We start from the raw sequence: 19,092 nt of genomic DNA on the forward strand, positions 1-19,092 counted from the left end.
GAGCCAGGGGCACCTTCGGTCCCCCTGGAGCCTCGCAGGGCTTTGGGCCACTCACATGCCTTGCTGAAAACCTCTCACTGGTTGTAAGCCCCGAAGTGCTGACGTCAGAATCCCTGGCACTGGTCTCGCTGACTGTCCATGTCTTGAAGTAGATGAGTATCCATGAGGAAATGACAACATTTTAATTGGCTTAATATTGCTTAGGTGACACTTTTCTGAGACTGACATTTCCAGGCATTGCCGATGTCTAACAAGTGATGGTAATTAACTACTCTGATGTCTTTCTCCAGTGGCCTTTCTGGTTTAGTCATTCTGGATACAGTCGTCACCATCTTCGCCCCTTGCTTACCCACGCTGGCACGCCAGTCACTCCCAGCCTTTGCGGCCCTCACAGTGGGTGCTTGAGCTGCTCAGGTCTTGGATCTCGATGCGTCGCCTGCGGCCAGCTTCCCGTTGAAGATCCCTTGCCTTTCACCACGGTCATTCTTTGGACCTCACAGTTGTATTTGAAACATAGCAACTGTTTGCATCAGACTCCATGGTTACACATGGAGCAGGCTGTAAATAATCAGAAGTCTTTGGCACAGTTGAGCTGAATTCATGCTAGGAACAGATGTTCATTACTTCCTTTAAACATAGGCAATTCAGAGAGAGGCGGATTCCAGCCACTGTGAAAGGAAGCGCTTGATGATAGCTGAAGTGAGTTAGCACCTGGAGCGGGTTCTCGCAGAGCAGAGGGAAAGGAGCCCTCACCCCAGAGCCCTTGCCAGGCTGGTGACTGTCCTCTGGGGTCCAGCGGGAACATCGGCAGTGGCAGGATCACGTGACCCTGGAGCGGCTGTGGATTTACCAGGGGCGGTGAATCCCCAGATCCCAGCCACCCCCAGTCTCTGTTAGAAGCGGGCTAATCTCAAAGGGGAAACACGAGGTGCAGACCTGTGCAGGTGCACTGCTGCTTTGCCTGTCACCTGCAAGCACTTTTTACTTGTATTTCTAGTCCCAGCTCTTTAAAATCAGAATTTTACTGGTGCCCTTCTGTATATCTGTGAGGGATGCCACATTTTCAAAATATGAGGTATAGTTTGATATTTCCGGGGAAGTTGCTTTTATCTGCTTACGCGAATATTCAGCTATGTGTGACGCATGTACTAGTCTGTAAAGGACACAAAAGCACCGTAAAGGTGGAAGCTCTAAGGCATTTCACAGAGAGGCTTGCGGCTGAGGTAGACCAAGGAGCTGCTTTGAGGCGGAGCGGCAGCTCAGCGCAGGGCTGCTTGGTCTCTGCCTGCCTGCGGCGTCTGGGTCCCGCCTCGCGCCAGCAAAGGAGGCTTCAACGGACTGGGAATGTGAGAACGTGCGCTCAGAATGCGTTTCCCTTTTTTTATTTCACAGACACACCACAGATCTAGACAGCAGGCATTTAATTACTGTACATCCGCCATCTCTTCTCCATTGACAAAATCCATCTCATTAATGACAATCAGCCACCCCGGCTTGGACAGTGAGTATATTGCCTTTTTTTTTTTTTTTTCTTCCAGTTAAATGTTACACTTTAAAAACTTCTACTATCATTTTTTCTTGCTGCTGTTGACTTCTAAACTCTGCCTGCTACTGCTTCAACTTTAAAAATAATCACAAAAATAGTGCAAAGAGCTATATTATATATTCCCCACCTGGGCATCCCCAAATTTGTCACACACTTGTTTGTCTCAGTCTCTCCGCCACATTCCTCAAAGTCTTTTCTAAAATAGTTGACAGTAATTCGGATGAGTGCTCCCAGCGACACGCTCTCACATTACCACAGTACAGTTCCCCAGGTTGGGGCCAGGGTGGACTTCCTGCGCTCTTCTTCCTGAGCACTTCCTGTCGGGATCGGAAAGGACGAGACCAGGCTGGGCTCATGGTCAGCTCAGCAGGCGCCAGCACGGTCACCTTGGGAAGCGCCGGCGGAGCCACGGGGCGTGGACTTGACGTGGAGCCTGGCGTGCTCTCTGCGGAACCTCACCTTTGGCTTCATTGTCTAGATACTGATTCTTCGTTTCCCCGCAGGTAGCTGCAGTGTGAGATCTCAGTGGAAGGATTAAGCTCCCAGCGGAGGGGCCCTTAGTAGGTGCTCTGCTGCCCTGGCTGCGCAGGAGGCCGCACCCCCCAGTGCTGGCCCTGGCAGAAGGCGCCCCCCTGGGGAGCAGTGCAAACGCGCTGTTTCGTGACTTACTCTCTTGCCTCGTCTGTGAAACCCTTCACAATTTCTCGAAAAACCAAGGTGGTTTTGCACTGTGTCTTCAGTTGCCCGCCAAACAGCATAAAGAATGTGGCGGGCAGGCTCCCCGAAAACAACGGCCCCCGAGGCCAGAGCAGGCCGGGGAGCTCCCCTTCTGCTGCTGAGAAGTGCTGGGCTCGGCGCGCAGGCTGCTGCGGGGAGCAGGGCTGGGGTCAGAGTGCGCGCCTGCCCTCAGGCAGGGCCTGCATGGCGAGGCCGTACCGCAGAGACCTGTCCCATAGAGCCTGGGGGCTGACCGACTCCAGGGATACTGTCTCCTTGGTGCCATCCCGGGGGGTGGGTGTCTGGGAAGGTTAATTTCCCCAGCTGCACTGTTTTGCTCTGCTCTGGAAACATGATCCATCTCTGCAGATGTTAAGATTCTGACCGGTGAACAAATGACAAAAACCCAAGCCGGGCGCTGGGCCCTTCAAGCACCAGGATGCCAGACAGCGCTCCACGCACCTCAGGCCCCGATCTCCGACTCCAGATCAGGTCCCTTAGCCGCCCGCGTGCCTCATCTTGCCTGTTGTCAGTCTGGCTGGAATTGTGAGCACCACACTCTGCACAGTCACTGTTAAGCCTACCGTGTTTGACAGCAGGAATGTTAAGCTGTGCTTTGGAGTCAGCCTATGTAGAGGCTGTGTGAATTGGGTCAGATTCGGAAACTGCCCCGGTTACCTGAACTGCAGAACATGCTGCTAACTGGGTACAGCTGAAACGTAAATTTTAATGTTCTTGGCGGATCTCCTGGCAGTTAATGGACATCTGTTGCTACAGGGAGTGAGTTCATGGGGCAGGGCCCATTTTCTCTGACCATACTTTATTCAGTGCTAGAGAAACCAGAATCCTGCTCCTCAGCCTTAGTGACTGTGTCTTATAAGCACGCCTGTCCAGGAACAGAGTGCTTTCTAGAATCAGCCCTATCTCACAACTCTCCAGACTGGGCTCCACCTCCTCCCTGTAAGCAGATAGGCAGCTTCTGCCACCACTGCCCAGCTGGTAGCATTTGAGTGTTCTGGAAATGCACGTCCACTGAGATGTTGCTTGGAATGTCTTGTTGACTAGATTAGAAAAGCAGACAACTCACAGCATTATTTCTAAGCTGGAATTGGTCTCAAAAATCCATGGATGCAAAGAAATAGAGTGAGGGTGACGACAGGTGCGTCGTCTGGTTTTCGGGAGAGGAGAGGAGACCAGCAGCAGCTTTGTTGAGAACTGCAGGGCACGAAGGTGGCCAGGCCGTGTCTTGGGCTCGCTGCCCGGGGGTGGAGCATGTGAGTGAGTCTTGCCGGCTCGTTTTTGAGGAGTCAGAACACAGATGCTGCCTGGGTCAAGTGGGGAAAGCAGCACAGAAGCACTCTGGAGCGTCTGCCCCAAGGAATGTGTTTGTGGTGTTTCCCCTTCTTGCATCCGAGAGGGCCAGGTGGGTCTCCACTTGCCCGGAGACGAGATGGCTGCCTGGCAGCACTGAGGAGTGAAGTCGGTGCTCGCAGGTACAGAGCGATGCAGTCCCACAGACAGTCCCATTCCAAGGCTGTTTTTAACCTTTCACTGCGCCTGCTGATGGCTCCAAACAGAAACCACTGGACAGGCGCTGATGTCCGCAGAGGAGCTGCGCCGTCGGGACTTCACCCTCGGCAGCTGCTCCACGGGCTTCGTCTTCCCGTCACACCTCTTGGTGCGTTTCACTGTCACAGGGCCTGTTCGCAAGTGGCTCTTGTCCTCAGCCTGGTTCTTGAACCTTCGCTGCCAATGTGTGAGCTGACCCGGTTTCTTGCACGCGCTTTGCCAGGAGCTCACGTTTGCACCTGCAGAGCTGGCGTTGGGCTGGGGCTCTGAGTGGGTCTACAGAGCTCGACTGTGGCATTTAAATATACGAGGCCTGCCATATCCCAAGAGGTGACAGGCCGTGCCCCAGAGGTGAGCCGGCCTCCAGATACCTGGGCCATAGTGCTAGTGAGTCTGCGTGACCTCGCCTCCTATGCTCAGTCTCTGTAACTGTGGACAGAGGAATGAGAATGTGCTGGAGTGCGTGTAAGAACAGAAAGCGAGGTGGGCAGGTAGATGTCTTACATTGGCCTTGCGGCTACATCCCAAGGCCGCGGAGTCTGCGTGTGTGTGCACGGAGTGCCTAGAAACTGATCCATTTAAAACTGAACCTCTGACAGGGCATCTTCTTTCACATAAACAGCCTTTTCCTAAAGACCCATGATCTTGGGGCCAGCAAGCAGGTACTCTGAGGCACGGGCAGTCACAGTGGTCAGTTCATTTCCCCGCATCGCCCCACCTGGACAATGGCCAGGCCCTGCCGTCGCCGCAAAGCCGGTGTCCCTGCGTCTGCACCAGCAGCATCTGCGAGTCTCTCACAAGTGGCGGGTTTACTTTAATCTTAGACACCCCTGAAGTCAACCTCAAAGAGGAAGGGTGTGTTTTGTCCACCTCAGCCCAATGCTTGATAGGGGGCGGCGGCCCCTGCCTCCTTGGAGCCGTGAGGAGGGCGATTTGTGCGTGATTTCTGACTCGGAGACCGGCCAACGCTGGGAGCAAGCCTTCCTCTCACCCCCTTGCCGAAGCCGCGCAGCCCTGTGAGCACGTGGGAGGGAGAGCAGCGGGCGTGGGGCTCCTTCTGTGCCCTGCTCCCTGCCCGGCCACTTGGCCAGTTGTCACAGACCGCTGCTTGCTTTACAGCCCAGCGGCCAGCCAGGGCAGAATGCATCGCCTGCTCACGTTTCATGTCACCCTGGGGAGGGGCTGACCGTTGGCTTTATCTGCCGAATCGCCCAGATGGGTGACAGGGCCGGCCTGGAGGGCAGCCCGGGGCGCGTTCCTGCGTGTGGTCATGTCCAGGATAGGCGGGCACCAGGTGCCGCGTGTCCGCTAGATGCTAGTGTAGGAGCCTAGGGAAGCGAATCTGACACATGCAGGAGACCTTTAATTTCCTGTTTTTCCTATGCCAGCTCAGAAAGTGGCTGGGGAAAAGCAGCGTGATAAGAAAACAAGAATGAAGGGTTCCGTGTGTATTTGGGCATTGCGGGAAATGTCCGTTCAAGGTTTGTGGCTTGGATCACGGACTAAATTTGTCATGGGAAGTTCAGTCCCTGTGGCTGCCCTTTTTCAGTTCTGGTTTGAGGGCTTCCAGCTCAGGTTGTGCTTCTCCAAAACCCCCAGGGGGAGACGAAGGCGTCTCACTGGCTTCCAAACGCTTCTACACTTTGCCGTAAAATGAAAATCTTAAACATTTTATCTGCCACCCGGGTACAGCCCCGGCCTTCTAACCTTTCACTGCTGTTTTTGTTTTCTAGACTCACGGCCTTTCCACAGCACCAGCGCTAACCTGACCGAGAGGTACTGTCCGCTTTCCTTGTTACTCATTTTCCCAAGGGCATCAAGGAAATCCAGAATGCCTTGTGGCAATTGATAAGTAAACAGATTGAAATTGCTTCATTGGCTCACTGGGTCCTTCCTTACGTAAATGGTAAATTTTGAGGAAAAGTTAAATATGGGTTGTGAAGAGGGCGGCTGTATCTTTCTAAATTAACATCTCCAGCAGTTTCCTGCTGTGGCCCTTTACACTGCCCTAGTGACCAGTGCACATCTCTGTTCGCGGAGTGACCTGGCCCCAGCAGCCGGTGGAGAGCCCTGTCCAGCTCGCGTGGCTTTACGTTGGGCGGTGGAGTCTCGTAGTGGGACAGCCTGGCGCTTCCGTTTGTCGCCACCCTTTTCCCGGCCGTGGGGCCCGAGGTCAGAGCACTCGTAGTGTGAACGCTTCCCGCCCTTATCCTCTGTCCTTTCTAGAGTTGGCGGTATTTTTATGTCATTTCCCCTGTAGCTTAGTAACAGGCTACTTCATTTGTAAACAAACAGTTCTTTCTATGTAACAGACTGTGGTTCTGCTTCTGTCAGCCCACTCCCACAGGCCCTTGAGGCAAGTGCTGCTTTCCTGTGGGAACTTGTAAGATAATGTTCTGAAACAGCGAGGAGAAATCGCTAAGTCCATTCCGTTCCCCATAATGGAGTGTGTGTCCAAGCACCCAGCATCCTCTGAGGGATTTCTTGAGGTCCCAGCATGACATCCCTGTAGACTTAGATTCGGAGTGGGCTCCCTGAACACGTACACAGGTCTGTCCGGATTTCTGTGAAGCTCCCAAGAGGCCCCCACCTGCCCAGCCCGGCCTGCTGTACTCTGTCCTCCAGCTGCCTGTCGTGGTTGCCAGTCCACAGTGCCAGTGTCTTCTGGACTGGCAGCTGAGGGAGGCAGCTGTGGGGCCCCCGCTTCTGGGGGCAGGGGGGGGCTGCCCATTTATTCACACATTGCTTGGTTTGGCGACCTGTATTAGTAAGTCCATCCTTCCTCACGTGTGTGGGCTGCTTTTCCCGCACATAATTTGGTGCAAAAAAGTTGTTCGTAAACCTGTTTTAGAAGAAGTGTCAGATAAAACAATGAGTGAGTGATTGGCAGTGAGACTCTAACCCCAGGTCACTGAGAACCGTCCTGTGTTAAGGTGACTTTGTCTTGTAGCTAAAATAATGTGACAATGACTATTATAGGGAACTGTGTATAAAGCATTGGGTTTTTTTAAATCTCTAGTGTTTAAAAAAAAATTCTCGTTTTCATTTAGTATAACAGAAGAGAACTACAGCTTCCTGCCACAAAGCCCCTCCAAGAAAGATTTTGAAGGGAAGAGCGGAACAAAAGTGAGCCGGACGTTCAGCTACATCAAGAATAAAATGTCGAGCAGTAAGAAGAGCAGAGTGAGTGTGGTTGCGGGTTCCTTCTGTGGCCCTCAGTTGGTTGTTGTAGGCTCTTGTCACAGTGAAGTGTTGGGGTCACTAGACGTCCATTCAGAGCTACTCTGAAGAGCCTCGTGTCTGAAGACAGATTACAGCACCAAGAGGCTATTGCCGCCCTCCAAGTTCTGGTGTTTGCTAAGAGCTTCCAGAGCATCTTCCGACTCGACTCTTCCACTCCCCTGTCAGGGTAGATGTTCTCTCACTTTTCCAGGAGTGTCCCCAGCTAGATGACAGGTCTGTGTCCCCAGCGCGGGAGAAGACCACACTCAGATCTCTCTGGCTTCACAGTTAGCTCACTGTAAAGTAGGTGTAATGCAGCTACGGGATTTTATGCCGTAGAAGTCGGCCAAATTAATTAGCCCACTGAAAATCACGGACTTCTAGGACAAATCCAGGTGGGTTCTTAGGCCTACTCCTAACTTAGGCTCATAGTGCAGTGTGGTCTCTAGTGTCTGAGAGGTAAATGAATGTTTTTCATTTAGAGGCATTTTTTTTCATGCCCTAATTATAGGAATTTCCAAAATCTAAAAATAATCCCACTTAGAGATAGCTATTCTTTTTTGTGCTCTAAAGAGAAATAAAAGGAATTAACTTCCCTACCTGTTCCAGTGCTATGCCATATGTGATTTGGCTGTACCTCAGTGGGTCTTTCTACCCCCTACTTCCATTACACGCTGTTCACCCACTCCAACCTGATAAAGAAATAAGTACAAAAAGGGAAAGAAATGGAAATCTTAACAACGAAGGAGCTCTCTTCAGGGAACACGCAAGCGGCGTTCACACAGTGCGTGTGCTCCTGACTACATCTGTGAAGTAGGGGACAAAATGCCGAGCCTTGGGGTCCAGGCAGCGCCCCCACCGCCACGAAGCCAATGCTCACAGCTTCGTGGCCTGGTTAGCGGGCTGGTTGAGGCAGGGCCGTGTGTTTCACTAAGGTTTGTGAATAAGAGCTGTTTCTTTTGGCAAATGCAGAATTTAGCTCACCATGCAGAATTTTTCCACAAAATCTGCCCCCATTTCTCCTGAGCAGGTGCTAGGAAAAGGATTCCCCAGCCCTCCATCTGTGCGCCCGCAGTGGTGGGATGGAGAGGAAGTGCGTGGTCCAGAGCAGCAATCAGAAGATGCACAGAGCCTGGCACCTCAAGGCCAGAACAGTCACATCCTGAAGTGCTGGCTTCATGCTTAGCCTTGGTGTTGTTCAAAAAAATGAGGCCAGGAAGGGCAGCACGCTGACTGGCACCACAGGTCGGTGCCACGGCTTCTGAGCCTCTCTCCTCCTCAAGGTAAGCCAGCCAGCCTGGCTGGGTGGCGCCTGTCTCAGTCTCCTCTGGTTACTAACAAGCTCAAGCTCCTCACCTTTACCTTGAGAAAGGCCAGGATTTGGGTGAATGATTTCAAAATGTTTCGGTTGATTTTCATATTTAAGCTGAAATCTTCCACCACCTGGTGTTGGAAACGGTAGGCAGGTAGGTCGGTCACCTGCTTTTGGGCAGGGCAGTGACCAGGTCCAGACAGATGTGAGTGAGCAGGGTCAGGCCTGGCGGAGGGGAACCGACTCTTAGAGAAGTCTCATCCCACCGCCGGTGGGCTAGACCGAGGCCCAGAGAAGTAAGCTTGGGCCCAGGACCATTTAGTGAGAGACAGGACCCGGTGCAGCCAGGCGTGCCGCCTCGTCACCTCACGCACACACTGGTGCCAGGCCCGGCTCTGCTGCACAGTAACTTCTCTATCTTGTAAACTTATCTCAAAGGTCTGAGATGCTACTTGGAGAGGAAAAGAAAAGAGCAGGGGAAGAAGGCAGTTTTTGTTCCAGCAGCCTTGTCATCGCTGAGCAAACTGTCAGTTGACCTGTTGCCCTCTGATCACCACTGTCACCATGCCCGCTTTGCAGTGGACCGGCGCCCCTTCCAGACCCGGCCTCTGCCCCCGGGCACTGCCCAGCGAGGGCGCCTCAGGGCATGGTCAGCCTGCTGCCCACACCGCGCTCACCATGGGGTGCTTGGGGTACCCCGGTGGCTGAACACTGAGAGCCTTAAGAGTCACCCTCTGCTAACTTACTTCAGATTGTTTGAGACCCTCCAGCGCAGTTACCTTGTTTCTGTCAGTGTAGCCAAAGACTGAGAAATAGGGAAGCAGTGAACAACTTGTGTTGAGTTCTGTTAAGTACCCTGTTTTTATACTCACAGAGCTCGCCATTCAGAGTTTTATTCTCAGTAATGCCAAATTAAATAAATGAACAGTAGATTTTCTGAGCATGATGATGCTCCCTATTACTTTCTTACCTTTTATGTTTTTCTTTCTCCATGTTAAAAACTTCAGTGTTAGTATAGGTGTTAGTACTGAAAATGATACGTTAAGTCTTTCAGATGGTGTGAAGAGATGCACTGGGGCCATCTAAACAAGTCATTGTCCCGTAACCATTTGTGTGCAGGGAAGCTGAGCATTTCCTGACGACCCGTTAAACTGCCGCCGGCCTCTGGGTCACAGCAGGGGCTCTGACAGCGGTTTGGAGCCTGCTTCCTCAGGCTAAGCTTGATACATGCGTTCACGTCAAGTGGTTTACAGTTATCAACCTGGGTAGATAGACAGCCAGTGTGTTAACTTGTGGCTATGAGCAGTTAAACTGAATTCACAGAACCAAAAGTCATCCACTCAGCAGCAAGTTATTCACATTTCTGGGTGAGTGTACACACACAGATTGCAGAACTTGACAAGAACATGTCTGTGTGGAATGTCTTTGAGAAACTGAATGCCGAGCCTCTCCATGTCATTTTGAGATTCATCAGTGACAGGCTGAATCAGTAAGTAATTGAGATGTGTTTAGGGGGATCGCCTGAATGGGAAGTTGAACAGGAAGATTGCAGTTTCTGCTTTTCTCTCTCACTGTCTTCGGGAAAGAGTACTGTTTCCGGCTTATGAAGTTGACTTGTTCCAGAGAATTTAAACCCTGACAGTCATTGTGCTTGAGTTACAGGGAGGTGACCCTTTTCAAACCATCATATCCAAGAGTTTCCTCTTTGTGGGAAACTGCAGGTGGTTAGAAACGCGTTAGCTGGCTTCTTACTGCCACCTGAAGTCGGCGTTGGTGGGGAGTTCCATTTCCGCACACCTGCTCGTCTGACCACAGCTTCGTCATGGCATTCAACCCCAAGTTCTGTGCTGTGCAGGAAGCGCCGTGCCCTCAGCCTGTCCAAGGAAGCCTCAAACAGGGAGTCGCCTGCAAAGGCTTAAGTCGCTGTCAGGCGCCAGCGCCCACTCCGTTCTGCTCTGACCCAAGTTCTGCGGCGCCAGCAGCCGCTCGAGTTGCCGGTGTCCGTGGCGCTCTGTGAGCTTCCCCGGCGGGTGGCCCCAAGGCTGGTCTAGAGTGCGGACATCCTTTTCCTTGGTCATACCTGGTGCAGCTGTTACCTGGTTCTTTCCCTTTCAAGACTGTTCACTTCTGTCTTCCCCACCCACAGTTACAGCATTTTTGCTGGTGGTTAAGCTGGGAAAAGTCTGACTGGAGAAAACACCCAGTCGACACAGTAACTTCACTGAAACGTTTTCTCAGAAAACTTGCAGCTTTTATAAAATGCAGACTGTTTTCAAGTAGAAGTGTTCCTTCACGAAGGGCGGCCCTCCTCGCCAGCCGTCTGAGGAGCGGCCCCTCGGCCTGTGCGTGGGGCGCCCCCCGGCCTGCGTCCCGCGTCACAGGCAGCCTGCCCGGCAGCATGCAAACGGTTAAGTCGGCTGTGCGGAGACTGGGGCTCAGCCCTCCGCCCCCCCTTTCGCAGCCAGCCTCTGGCTTCCTCTTTCGGCGGTTTCTCTCAGGCAGCTGGCGGCTGCCGTGTGCGGCCTTGCCGGCATGTGCGCCCCCTTCTCTGAGCGCACGCTTCCCGGCGTGGGGGTCGCGCCATGTCAGTGAAGTGGGGGCTCTTCCACGAAGTGCCTCTCATCACAGTGAGATTCGCAGGAGCGAAGCATGGCGAGGTAAGACCGGCTTCTCGAGCTCTGCGCTCCGACTGCGCAGACGAGGCCGAGTGCCGTGTGCTGGCCTGGGCGTCGCGTTGGGGCGCCGAGATGCCGGGCTCGAGGTGCCGGGCTCGAGGTGCCGCCTGCGGGCCCACGCAAGCGCGTCGGGCACACGGCTTCCTGCGGCCCTCGGGGCAAGCTCCGGCTTTCTGGAGCAAAGTGTCAGATGCTTTTCAGTTCACACATTATGCTTGAAGATGCTTTCAGCAAAATTTCGTTAAAAGAATTGGAAAAGGCGCAGTTTTCACTTTTGGTCTCTGTTGGAGTTCTTCATCCTGTAGCCGTTACTCATTTTCTCTCAGCAGTTTCCTGTTTTGTAAGTGAAGTAGTTTGTATTCCTCCTTTCTTCTCGTTTATCAATTTCTAAAACGTAGCAGTTCAGCCCTTGGGTTTTTATTCTGCGTGTGCTGTTAACAAAGGGCTTTCCAGGAGTCTGGACCCGAGTCGCCGTTCCGGCGTAGCGGGCGGGAGGCAGAGGCCCTGGGCTCTCACTCACCTGCTGCGTGAGCTTGTGTGGGTCAGCAGCCTGCCAGCTGTGCCGAGCTTCCCCTTGGCAAGATTAGGATCTGATCCTGGCTCGTGCAGCTGTTGGTGTGGGCCCTGGTCCATGTCACTGACCCTCTCTGAGCCTTGGAAGTCACACTCGCCATAAACATTCGCCCTGATCTGACTGGGTGGTCGTGAGAGAACACGTGTGGGCTGTCTGACAGCACGTGGCGCCTGTGCCCAGCTTGAGCTGTGGTTGATTGTCTGTTCTCGGTTGTCGAGTGGGCGGAGTGCTGCCCACGCACCCACCTCAGAGCCCAGAACGGGGGGCAGCAGTGTACGCAGAGGTACAGGGCCCTTGGGCGCCGCGACGGCCGCGTGGGGCTAGCACTGCCCAGAAGGTGGTGACCGTGGCAACCACTGTGTTCTTCTAGCCTCTGTGAACCGGAGTCAGTGGTCCAGCTGGTCAGCGAGGAAAGTGTCCATTTGGCCCTGGTGGGCCAGCCAGGGCCCTGCCCGATAATGCTGCCGGGGACCTGCGGGACGCAACCTGCTTGGTCGCCCCTGCTGTAGGTTAGCCCAGAGGTCGAGCTCATCGTCGCTCCTTTAAGTTTCAGGCCTTTGGTCCACCTCTCCAGTTGGAAAGTTGGGCCCCAGTGGTAGCCATGAGCTTCTGCAGGTCTGGTTAATGAAAGCTGAAAACATGCATGTGGGTGGTTGATATTCTGGCTAGAGTAGGAGAGAAAATACCAGAAAGGCCTCTGCACCACAGGGTCTGTGGCGGGTGAGAGGCGTCAGAGGAACGTCAGATAATTCCTCTCGCTGCCCTGTCCGCTTTCCTGGCCCTCAGCTGGGCCCAGAATTCACCATCCCACTCCCTGCGGGCCACTGGCCCGAAGCACCTGCTGCCGCCTATGTGGGCCGTGCCTGGCTCACTGTGGGGGTTCACGGCTGCCCCACACCCTTCTCCCCAGCACCAGAAGCCTCTTCCCAGTGTCAGGCACATAGGTATGAGTAGCCTGCCCGGTCTTCATAGTTTTCTAATGTAGTCTGATTGCTCACAATTCCAAAGAAAATAAAACTGTCCGGGACGAGTGCGCCTGACTTACACCCAGAACATTTGCCAGTAGCCGACACCTGCCACGTGGGTACAGAGGTGGAAGGAAGGTCTCCTGGGGTCCGGGTAACTCTGATTCTTCTCTTCGGCAGGAAAAGGAAAAGGAAAAGGAAAAGGAAAAAGATAAAATGAAAGAAAAGGAGAAAGACTCTAAAGAGAAGGAGAAGGACAAGAAGACGCTCAACGGGCACACTTTCAGCCCCATTCCCACCGTGGGCCCAGTCAGCTGCGGCCAGTGTATGAAGCCTTTCACCAGCAGAGATGCCTATGCCTGTGCGGGTGAGTAGTCGGCCTCCTGCCTCCCCCCGACCCTGGCACGTGCGGAGAAGCAAGAAACAGCCTCCCAGTGTCGTCTTCTACATCTTGGAAGAAGCAAACGCTATAGATATAACATAGTGTCATTTCAGGTGGCCTCAGTTTCAAAAATCCTGTTCTTTGCCCCAATCCACTGCCTTTTCCAGAAATCTGTATCAGCATCAAAACAGTCCCATTGCCTCGAACCCGAAGCTTCGCAGTGCTGGCTTGTTTACACTACGTTTGGTACTTAGAGAATATGCTCGAGCTAGCCACCAGCATCAGGTCGTGGTGATGGCGTAGGGGTACTTCGTGCGTAGAGGTGTTTGTGCTGACCTATTGCTGACCAGCGGAAAACCACCTCAGGGCCACGTCCGTTAGCTGAGGAGCCAGGAGCCTGGCTCCTGGTTTTGATAAGATGCTTTCAGACAGAGTCAGCCCTCTCTGCCGAGGAACAGTGAAGTCTTAGAGCTTGTGAGTCACTCAGTCTGTCACAGCGTCAGCAGCATCAGTGTATAAGCCACCGTGAGCGACAGCTGGAGATGGTGTGTCCTAGGCAGTGTCATTCATGGTCCCTGAAATGTGAATTTCAGGCCACTTGCAGGTGCCGCAGAGTTCTAATCTTTCTGTAATCAGCCATGGGCCAGACTTGGTCACAGGTCATCATTTGTAGCCCCTTCTCTGAGGCATTCTGGATATTCTCTTGTGCACACAAGGTGTTAGTCTTCCCCACACACCCAGTCAAGTCAGGGAGGCTGTTTCAGGGCAGGAGTGGCCAGCCTGGACACCCTGCTGCCCTGTGCCCGGCTTGGTCACCCCCAGGCCGAGGTGCTTATCTTCACCTCTGCCCTCAGCCACAGACTGATTCCCCAGCCCGTGACACTGCTCAGGCCAGGCTGTCCTGTGTGGCCTGACTCCCCATCATCTGGGCACGGGGGGCTGGGGGGTGGCGGTAGCCTGCGGGGCTTGCCACTGAAATCAGTTAACTAGTTGAAACTTAAAATTCTAAAGTTCATTGGTGCAGATTCAGAGTCACCGCAGTAATAATTGCGCCCGTCGCTCTCTGTCCAGAGGAGAAGGCGCAGACAGCACAGTGCGCCCTCCGGCCCGGCCGCTGGGGCTGGCTGGCCATGCTCGCGCTCCGGGGTGCGGCTCTGATCCGTTTGTTACTCGTCCACTCAGGGGGAGGAGGGGGAGGAGGGTGAGGAGGGTGAGGGAGGCCTCGTGGGGGCCCTGGGCTGAGGCGCCACACGTCCGTGGGCAGGGGCCCACGCGGCGGCGTCCTCCCCGTGGTGCGGCTCGCAGGAAGTCACGAGCCGCTCCCACGCTGGTGAGTCCCATGCGATTGTAGCGCAAGCAGCCGTCACTGGCCGCCCCCGGCGTCTCTGTCGCGGAGCGGGGTTCTGACGGGGCTCACTCGTGGGAGGCCAGCCAGCGTTGGCAGTCCGCACCCTAGCTTGTTGGGGCAGCCTCGCAGGCCTGGAATACTGCTCCCTGAAGAGCGGCGTGCTCACGGGAGGTGTGCATTTAACAGAAATTAGTCCGTGTCTCGTACCTACAGAGAACTCGTGCCCACCACATTCTTCAGGCAGCTCAGTGTTCTGCATCCTCAGTGCATTGCTGCCATTTTTATCTGTTGTGAAGAAGGAAGGTGACTTCCGTTGGCTTCCGCAAGAGAGTACAAGTGATTATCTTAGAAATCTTGGTGACTTATCACTTGGCGCTTACTCATTGCAGCGATATTCATGATGCAGAAGAGTGAAGAGACACCTAAATATCCATCAACCACAGGAGTGTGGTCATTTGAGGAGACATTGGGATCCATGCTAGAATGTGGCTAGAAGAATTGGCTAGAACAGGGTCAGGAAGTGTGCCCTTCAAAGCAAGGCGCCCTGACACGGAAGACTCTGTGTCAGACCTTTGCTGTGACTCATCAGCTCTGGCCCCTCCGACGTCGCACGGCCGAGACCACACATCAAGAAGGGGCGTGCCTGTGCCTCGCTGAGCCCCCAGTCCCAAGCGTGAGACGGGAGTGGCCCGCAGCACAGGCCGGGCCAGATGCGCAATCGGCGCTGCTAGATTGCACATCTGTCGGGAAGGCAGAAGGCGCAGCAGAGCTGTATGTGTGATCCCCACTTAGAGTAAGCAGAGCATTGACCAGTAGTTGTTTCCCTAAATAGAGAGGAATGTCCAAATGGATATACTCCAAACCATTGACAATTGAAGAGAGAAATTAAGAGCAAGAAGTGGAGAGTGCCAAGATTTTATGTTAGGCCTCTGTGAATTTTTAAGAACATACTTACACATCATTTATGTGAGTTAAAACTAAATATAAACATTGTTTCACTGATACTTTCAAAGGTTTTCCTGGTTATTTGTCAGCTGGTCTCCAGTAAAAGAGCAAGATGTGGTGATATTTGATTAAGAGTATACCGGACCGAGAGCAGAATTATTGCTGGGGAACTGTCCACTTGGCAAAGGCAGAGGCGCGTGCCCTGAGGCTGTTTCTGGTCATGCCAGCCTGACGGGAAGCCGGACAGCCGATGCCGCCAACCCCCAGTTCTGAATTGTGATGCGAGACGTCGTGCGAAGGTTTGGGGATGGAAGGGGTGGAAGTCTTTCCTCAAAGGCCCACACACTCTGGAGACTGTCAAGCTTAAAAACCATTGATTTGTGGTTATAGTGAGTGTGTTATAGTGAGTGTTCCAGTTAATTCATTTTGGAAAAAGCTGTCTACGTCCAATCAGTTTCATCTTTTACTGCCGTAGGTATTTCGTATATACATTATCGCTAGGTTAAAAAATAATTGGAATTTGGCTCTCCTTAACCGTAGTCTGTCCTCTACGCCATACTTTAAAGACCGACAGCCAAACCTGCACCTGGCTTGTTATTTGTCAGATGCCAAAATGCCCAGTCGGATGCGGGAGAATGAAAGCACCTCTTAGACGCAGGCGTCCCAAGCCCGTTTTTGCCTTCTGCTCCCTCTTCCTGTTAAGTGTTACTAGAAATGATTTCACTAGCCCCCTGCCTGGTGAAGCACAGCGCAAGGGCTGCAAGCCCATGGCACTGCTGTGCTGTGCCTGTCACATGCCCAAATGCCCCCACTGCCTCTGGAGAGGGTATGAGAGACCTTTGGAGACGTTCCAGGTCCAGGGCCGCACAGCAGCCCACGCTGTGCTCAGGAGCCGGCCCGCGGATGTGTGTGGCCCACGCGTCTGAATCCTGCTGGTCCTCACACCGTGTCTCCTCGCAAGCAGCTTCTTGGTCCTCAGTGATTCTGAGAGTAAGTGTTAAAAAAAAAAAAAAGAGCTCAAAAATCTATACTAAGTATTTTTCACACTTGATGACCAGCAATGTAAGAATATTTCATTTAAGACATTTTAAAAGTAAAAAACCAGTACAACAGCAGGTTGGCCACCCAAGTCACCCAAGGCACGCAGGGCCTGATGTTTGTCCTGCAAACGTGGGGGTAGCCCGCCACCTCCGCCTTCTGTCTTCCTCGGCCGCGGCCCTTCGTTTGCAGAGAGCTTGGCCTCTCGCCAGCTGCTTGTTACCCGCCCAGCAAAAAGGAATGAGTGGATTTGAAATTCAAGCTGAAAGAATCACACAACAAAAATTAACTGTCTGGTAGGGCTGGCCTGATTGTTACCCTAATACACGTATATGGCTCAAAAGTACATCTGCGATTTGCGTGCCATCGCACCGGCACGTCGCTGCTGGACGCCAGAGGCAGTACTGAAATAGGCTCAGTGCCTAGTGCCGACTTGAAGGTTCCCACGTGACGGTGCAGCTCGCCGTTTTTATAAAGAAAGGAGAAAGGCAAGGCTCGAGAGCCAGGGAGCAGCATGTCGTCCTCTTCCCAGAGGCACAAAAGTAATGGCTGGTTCTCGCTGGCTTCCTGCAGAACAGCCTGCAGTGATGTTTGTGTGCGGGAAGCACCATCTGCCACCTTGAAGTGGAAAATGTGAGTGTGTCGGGACTGGGATCTCTTCCCTGCCCTCCATCTCCTCATCCTCAAGGTCTTCCTTGGGAGTCTCAGGAATGTGCATCCCTCCAGTTACCCACTGGCCTCCTAGAAAGCCTTTGCACTCCTAGCTTCCCCGTTTGGCACAGCATAGCCACTCTGCTGACCTCTGCAGCCTCATACCACCCAGCAGTTGCTCAGCTAGATCTGACGCTGGTTTAGAAAGATCAACCAGAGCCCAGAGTGGAGCTGGGTCATGATGGCAGGTGTTGATTTGTGCCTGTCTCCCACGTGTCCTCAGTCATGGTAGGAGGGCCTTCTCCTGCAGAAGCTTAGCGAGTCAGTAGGACCGGGTGTTTTAAACAAGCCAGTGTCCTGACTAAACTGGAGCACGCCGGACAGCGAAATAACCGCTGGTGGCAGGGGAGTCTGGAGGAGCCTGAGGAGACGGTCGTGCTCACCCACCGGAGACAGGGGCACAGAGCCCGCAGGGCTCCTCGGCCGCCTGAGCCCAGGAGAGGGAAGCCAGGCTGCGGAAGAAAGACTGATGCAGGCCCAGATTGAAGTCTTTAACTTAGTAGGAACCTGGCATCCGTCTCCTCCCTGCCCAGGCCGTCCCCCCACAAAACCCTACTCTTGCTTGAGGATTGGGTGACGAGGGGAAGCGCTGTCTTTCCGTCCTTCCTTCAGCAGTTTTGCAAAGTCAGCTGTTCTTTCCAGATCCCACAGATAATCTGGCCTCGGGAACGCTCGGTGAAGTCCTTCAGAGTAAGGAATCTGTTATGTTTGGGCTTTGGGATTTTTCCAGTGGTTTTGTTTGCGTTAAGCAGATGTAAAATGATACTGGGATTATTGTTGATTTATTTTCTGTTGTGTTAGCAGCTTCTGAGTACTTTTGTGGTAGGTTGTTTCTCTTGATTAAAAAAAATAAACAAGTCGACCAGCTGCTATCTAAGTAGGAAAAATGAGTTTAGCATGTGTGTGATGGTTGGATTTTACTTTGGATTTTATCTGGAAAAGCAGCTCTGTACATAAACAGTTTTCTGGCATTTAGAGTTGATTGCTTATATGAGATGGTAAAATACATATGCTGATTGAAGAAAGGAAGTTTGCTGTTTAGAGGAGAGGAGGTAAAAGAAGAACTAGGCGATGGGAACCGGGTCTTTGTCCCGCCAAGCACGCTCAGCTCGATCCTTCGTGTTGATCACTGTTCTTAAGGAAACTGCTGCGAGGGGCCCCCAACTGAGATGACTCGGCTCATTCTGGTGGCTTCCCTCTGGTTCTGCTTGTCAAACTGTGGTCATACCAGCTACGGAAAACATCACAGATGCTTTTTGTCTCTAGGCTCTGTCAGTCGAAACAGGCAGTGCCTCATACGCCCCAAAGATTTTAAACAAGAAGCTGTAGAGAAAATGTGGAACATGGATTTCTAAAGTGCTTGCACATCAGTGGTTTTGTTTTCTTGATTAGACTTGAACGGTAGGGAGAAGTTACATCTTTCTGTCCTTACAAGTGACTCTTCAGCCTTTGTCCGCGAGGAGTCAGGAATTTCTTCACATCCGTTCTGCTGCTCATGTCTGAAGCCTGGGGAGGCCCCTGCCTGCCGGCCATCTCGAGGGGTGGGGAAGGGCCCTTGCTTCACAGCAGTGTCTTTGCGGCCTCTGCAGAGCCTTAGCACTCTGCTGGAGTATGGCGAGCCTGGCTCACACGAGGCCCCTAAGCTAGCCCCAGAGGCCCGAGAACCATTCCCCAAGGATCATGAGCCGTGGTGGTTGGAGGCGAAGGCTCGGCAGGCAGCAGCCAGCAAATGGAGGCTCCAGTCAGGTGAATTTGCTTCATGTTGTGTTTTCTGACGCCTCCTTGCACTGAAAAAAGAAGAAGTGGAAGGTTGAGCTGTTTAAGTCCAGAGGAATCTAATTAGGGTAGGCTCTGTTCCATAAGCCACTGTGCTGAGACCTTTTTGAAGAACTCTGGAAAATGAAAGCATATTGCTTGCTGCTCTTAGGAAACCTTTAAAAGAAAAAAAGAAGCAGGCCAGTTCTGTGATCTCCCTAACAGTGTGGTATGGTCTGTGGCAGAAGAGCTTGAAATGTCCTGGATTTGTCTTCAGCTGCATGTTCTTGGAAACCGGCTCTTTCCCAAAGCAGAGCATTGCATTTTAAACCT

At 52.9% G+C, this 19,092-nt stretch overlaps 1 protein-coding gene across 1 annotated transcript in view; it reads left to right on the forward strand.

Moving 5' to 3' along the window:
- AKAP13 (A kinase (PRKA) anchor protein 13) overlaps nt 1–19,092 on the forward strand; it is a 160,348-nt gene that overhangs the window by 116,529 nt on the left and 24,727 nt on the right. Inside the window, exons 13-17 of the mRNA XM_012732671.1 lie at nt 291–393; nt 1,393–1,501; nt 5,566–5,608; nt 6,883–7,015; nt 12,761–12,947. Coding sequence (XP_012588125.1) covers nt 291–393; nt 1,393–1,501; nt 5,566–5,608; nt 6,883–7,015; nt 12,761–12,947 — 575 coding nt within the window. The remainder of the gene's footprint in view (nt 1–290; nt 394–1,392; nt 1,502–5,565; nt 5,609–6,882; nt 7,016–12,760; nt 12,948–19,092) is intronic.

Source organism: Condylura cristata, unplaced genomic scaffold, assembly GCF_000260355.1.
Source record: "Condylura cristata isolate star-nosed mole 26May11 unplaced genomic scaffold, ConCri1.0 scaffold00035, whole genome shotgun sequence".
Classification (NCBI taxonomy): domain Eukaryota; kingdom Metazoa; phylum Chordata; class Mammalia; order Eulipotyphla; family Talpidae; genus Condylura; species Condylura cristata.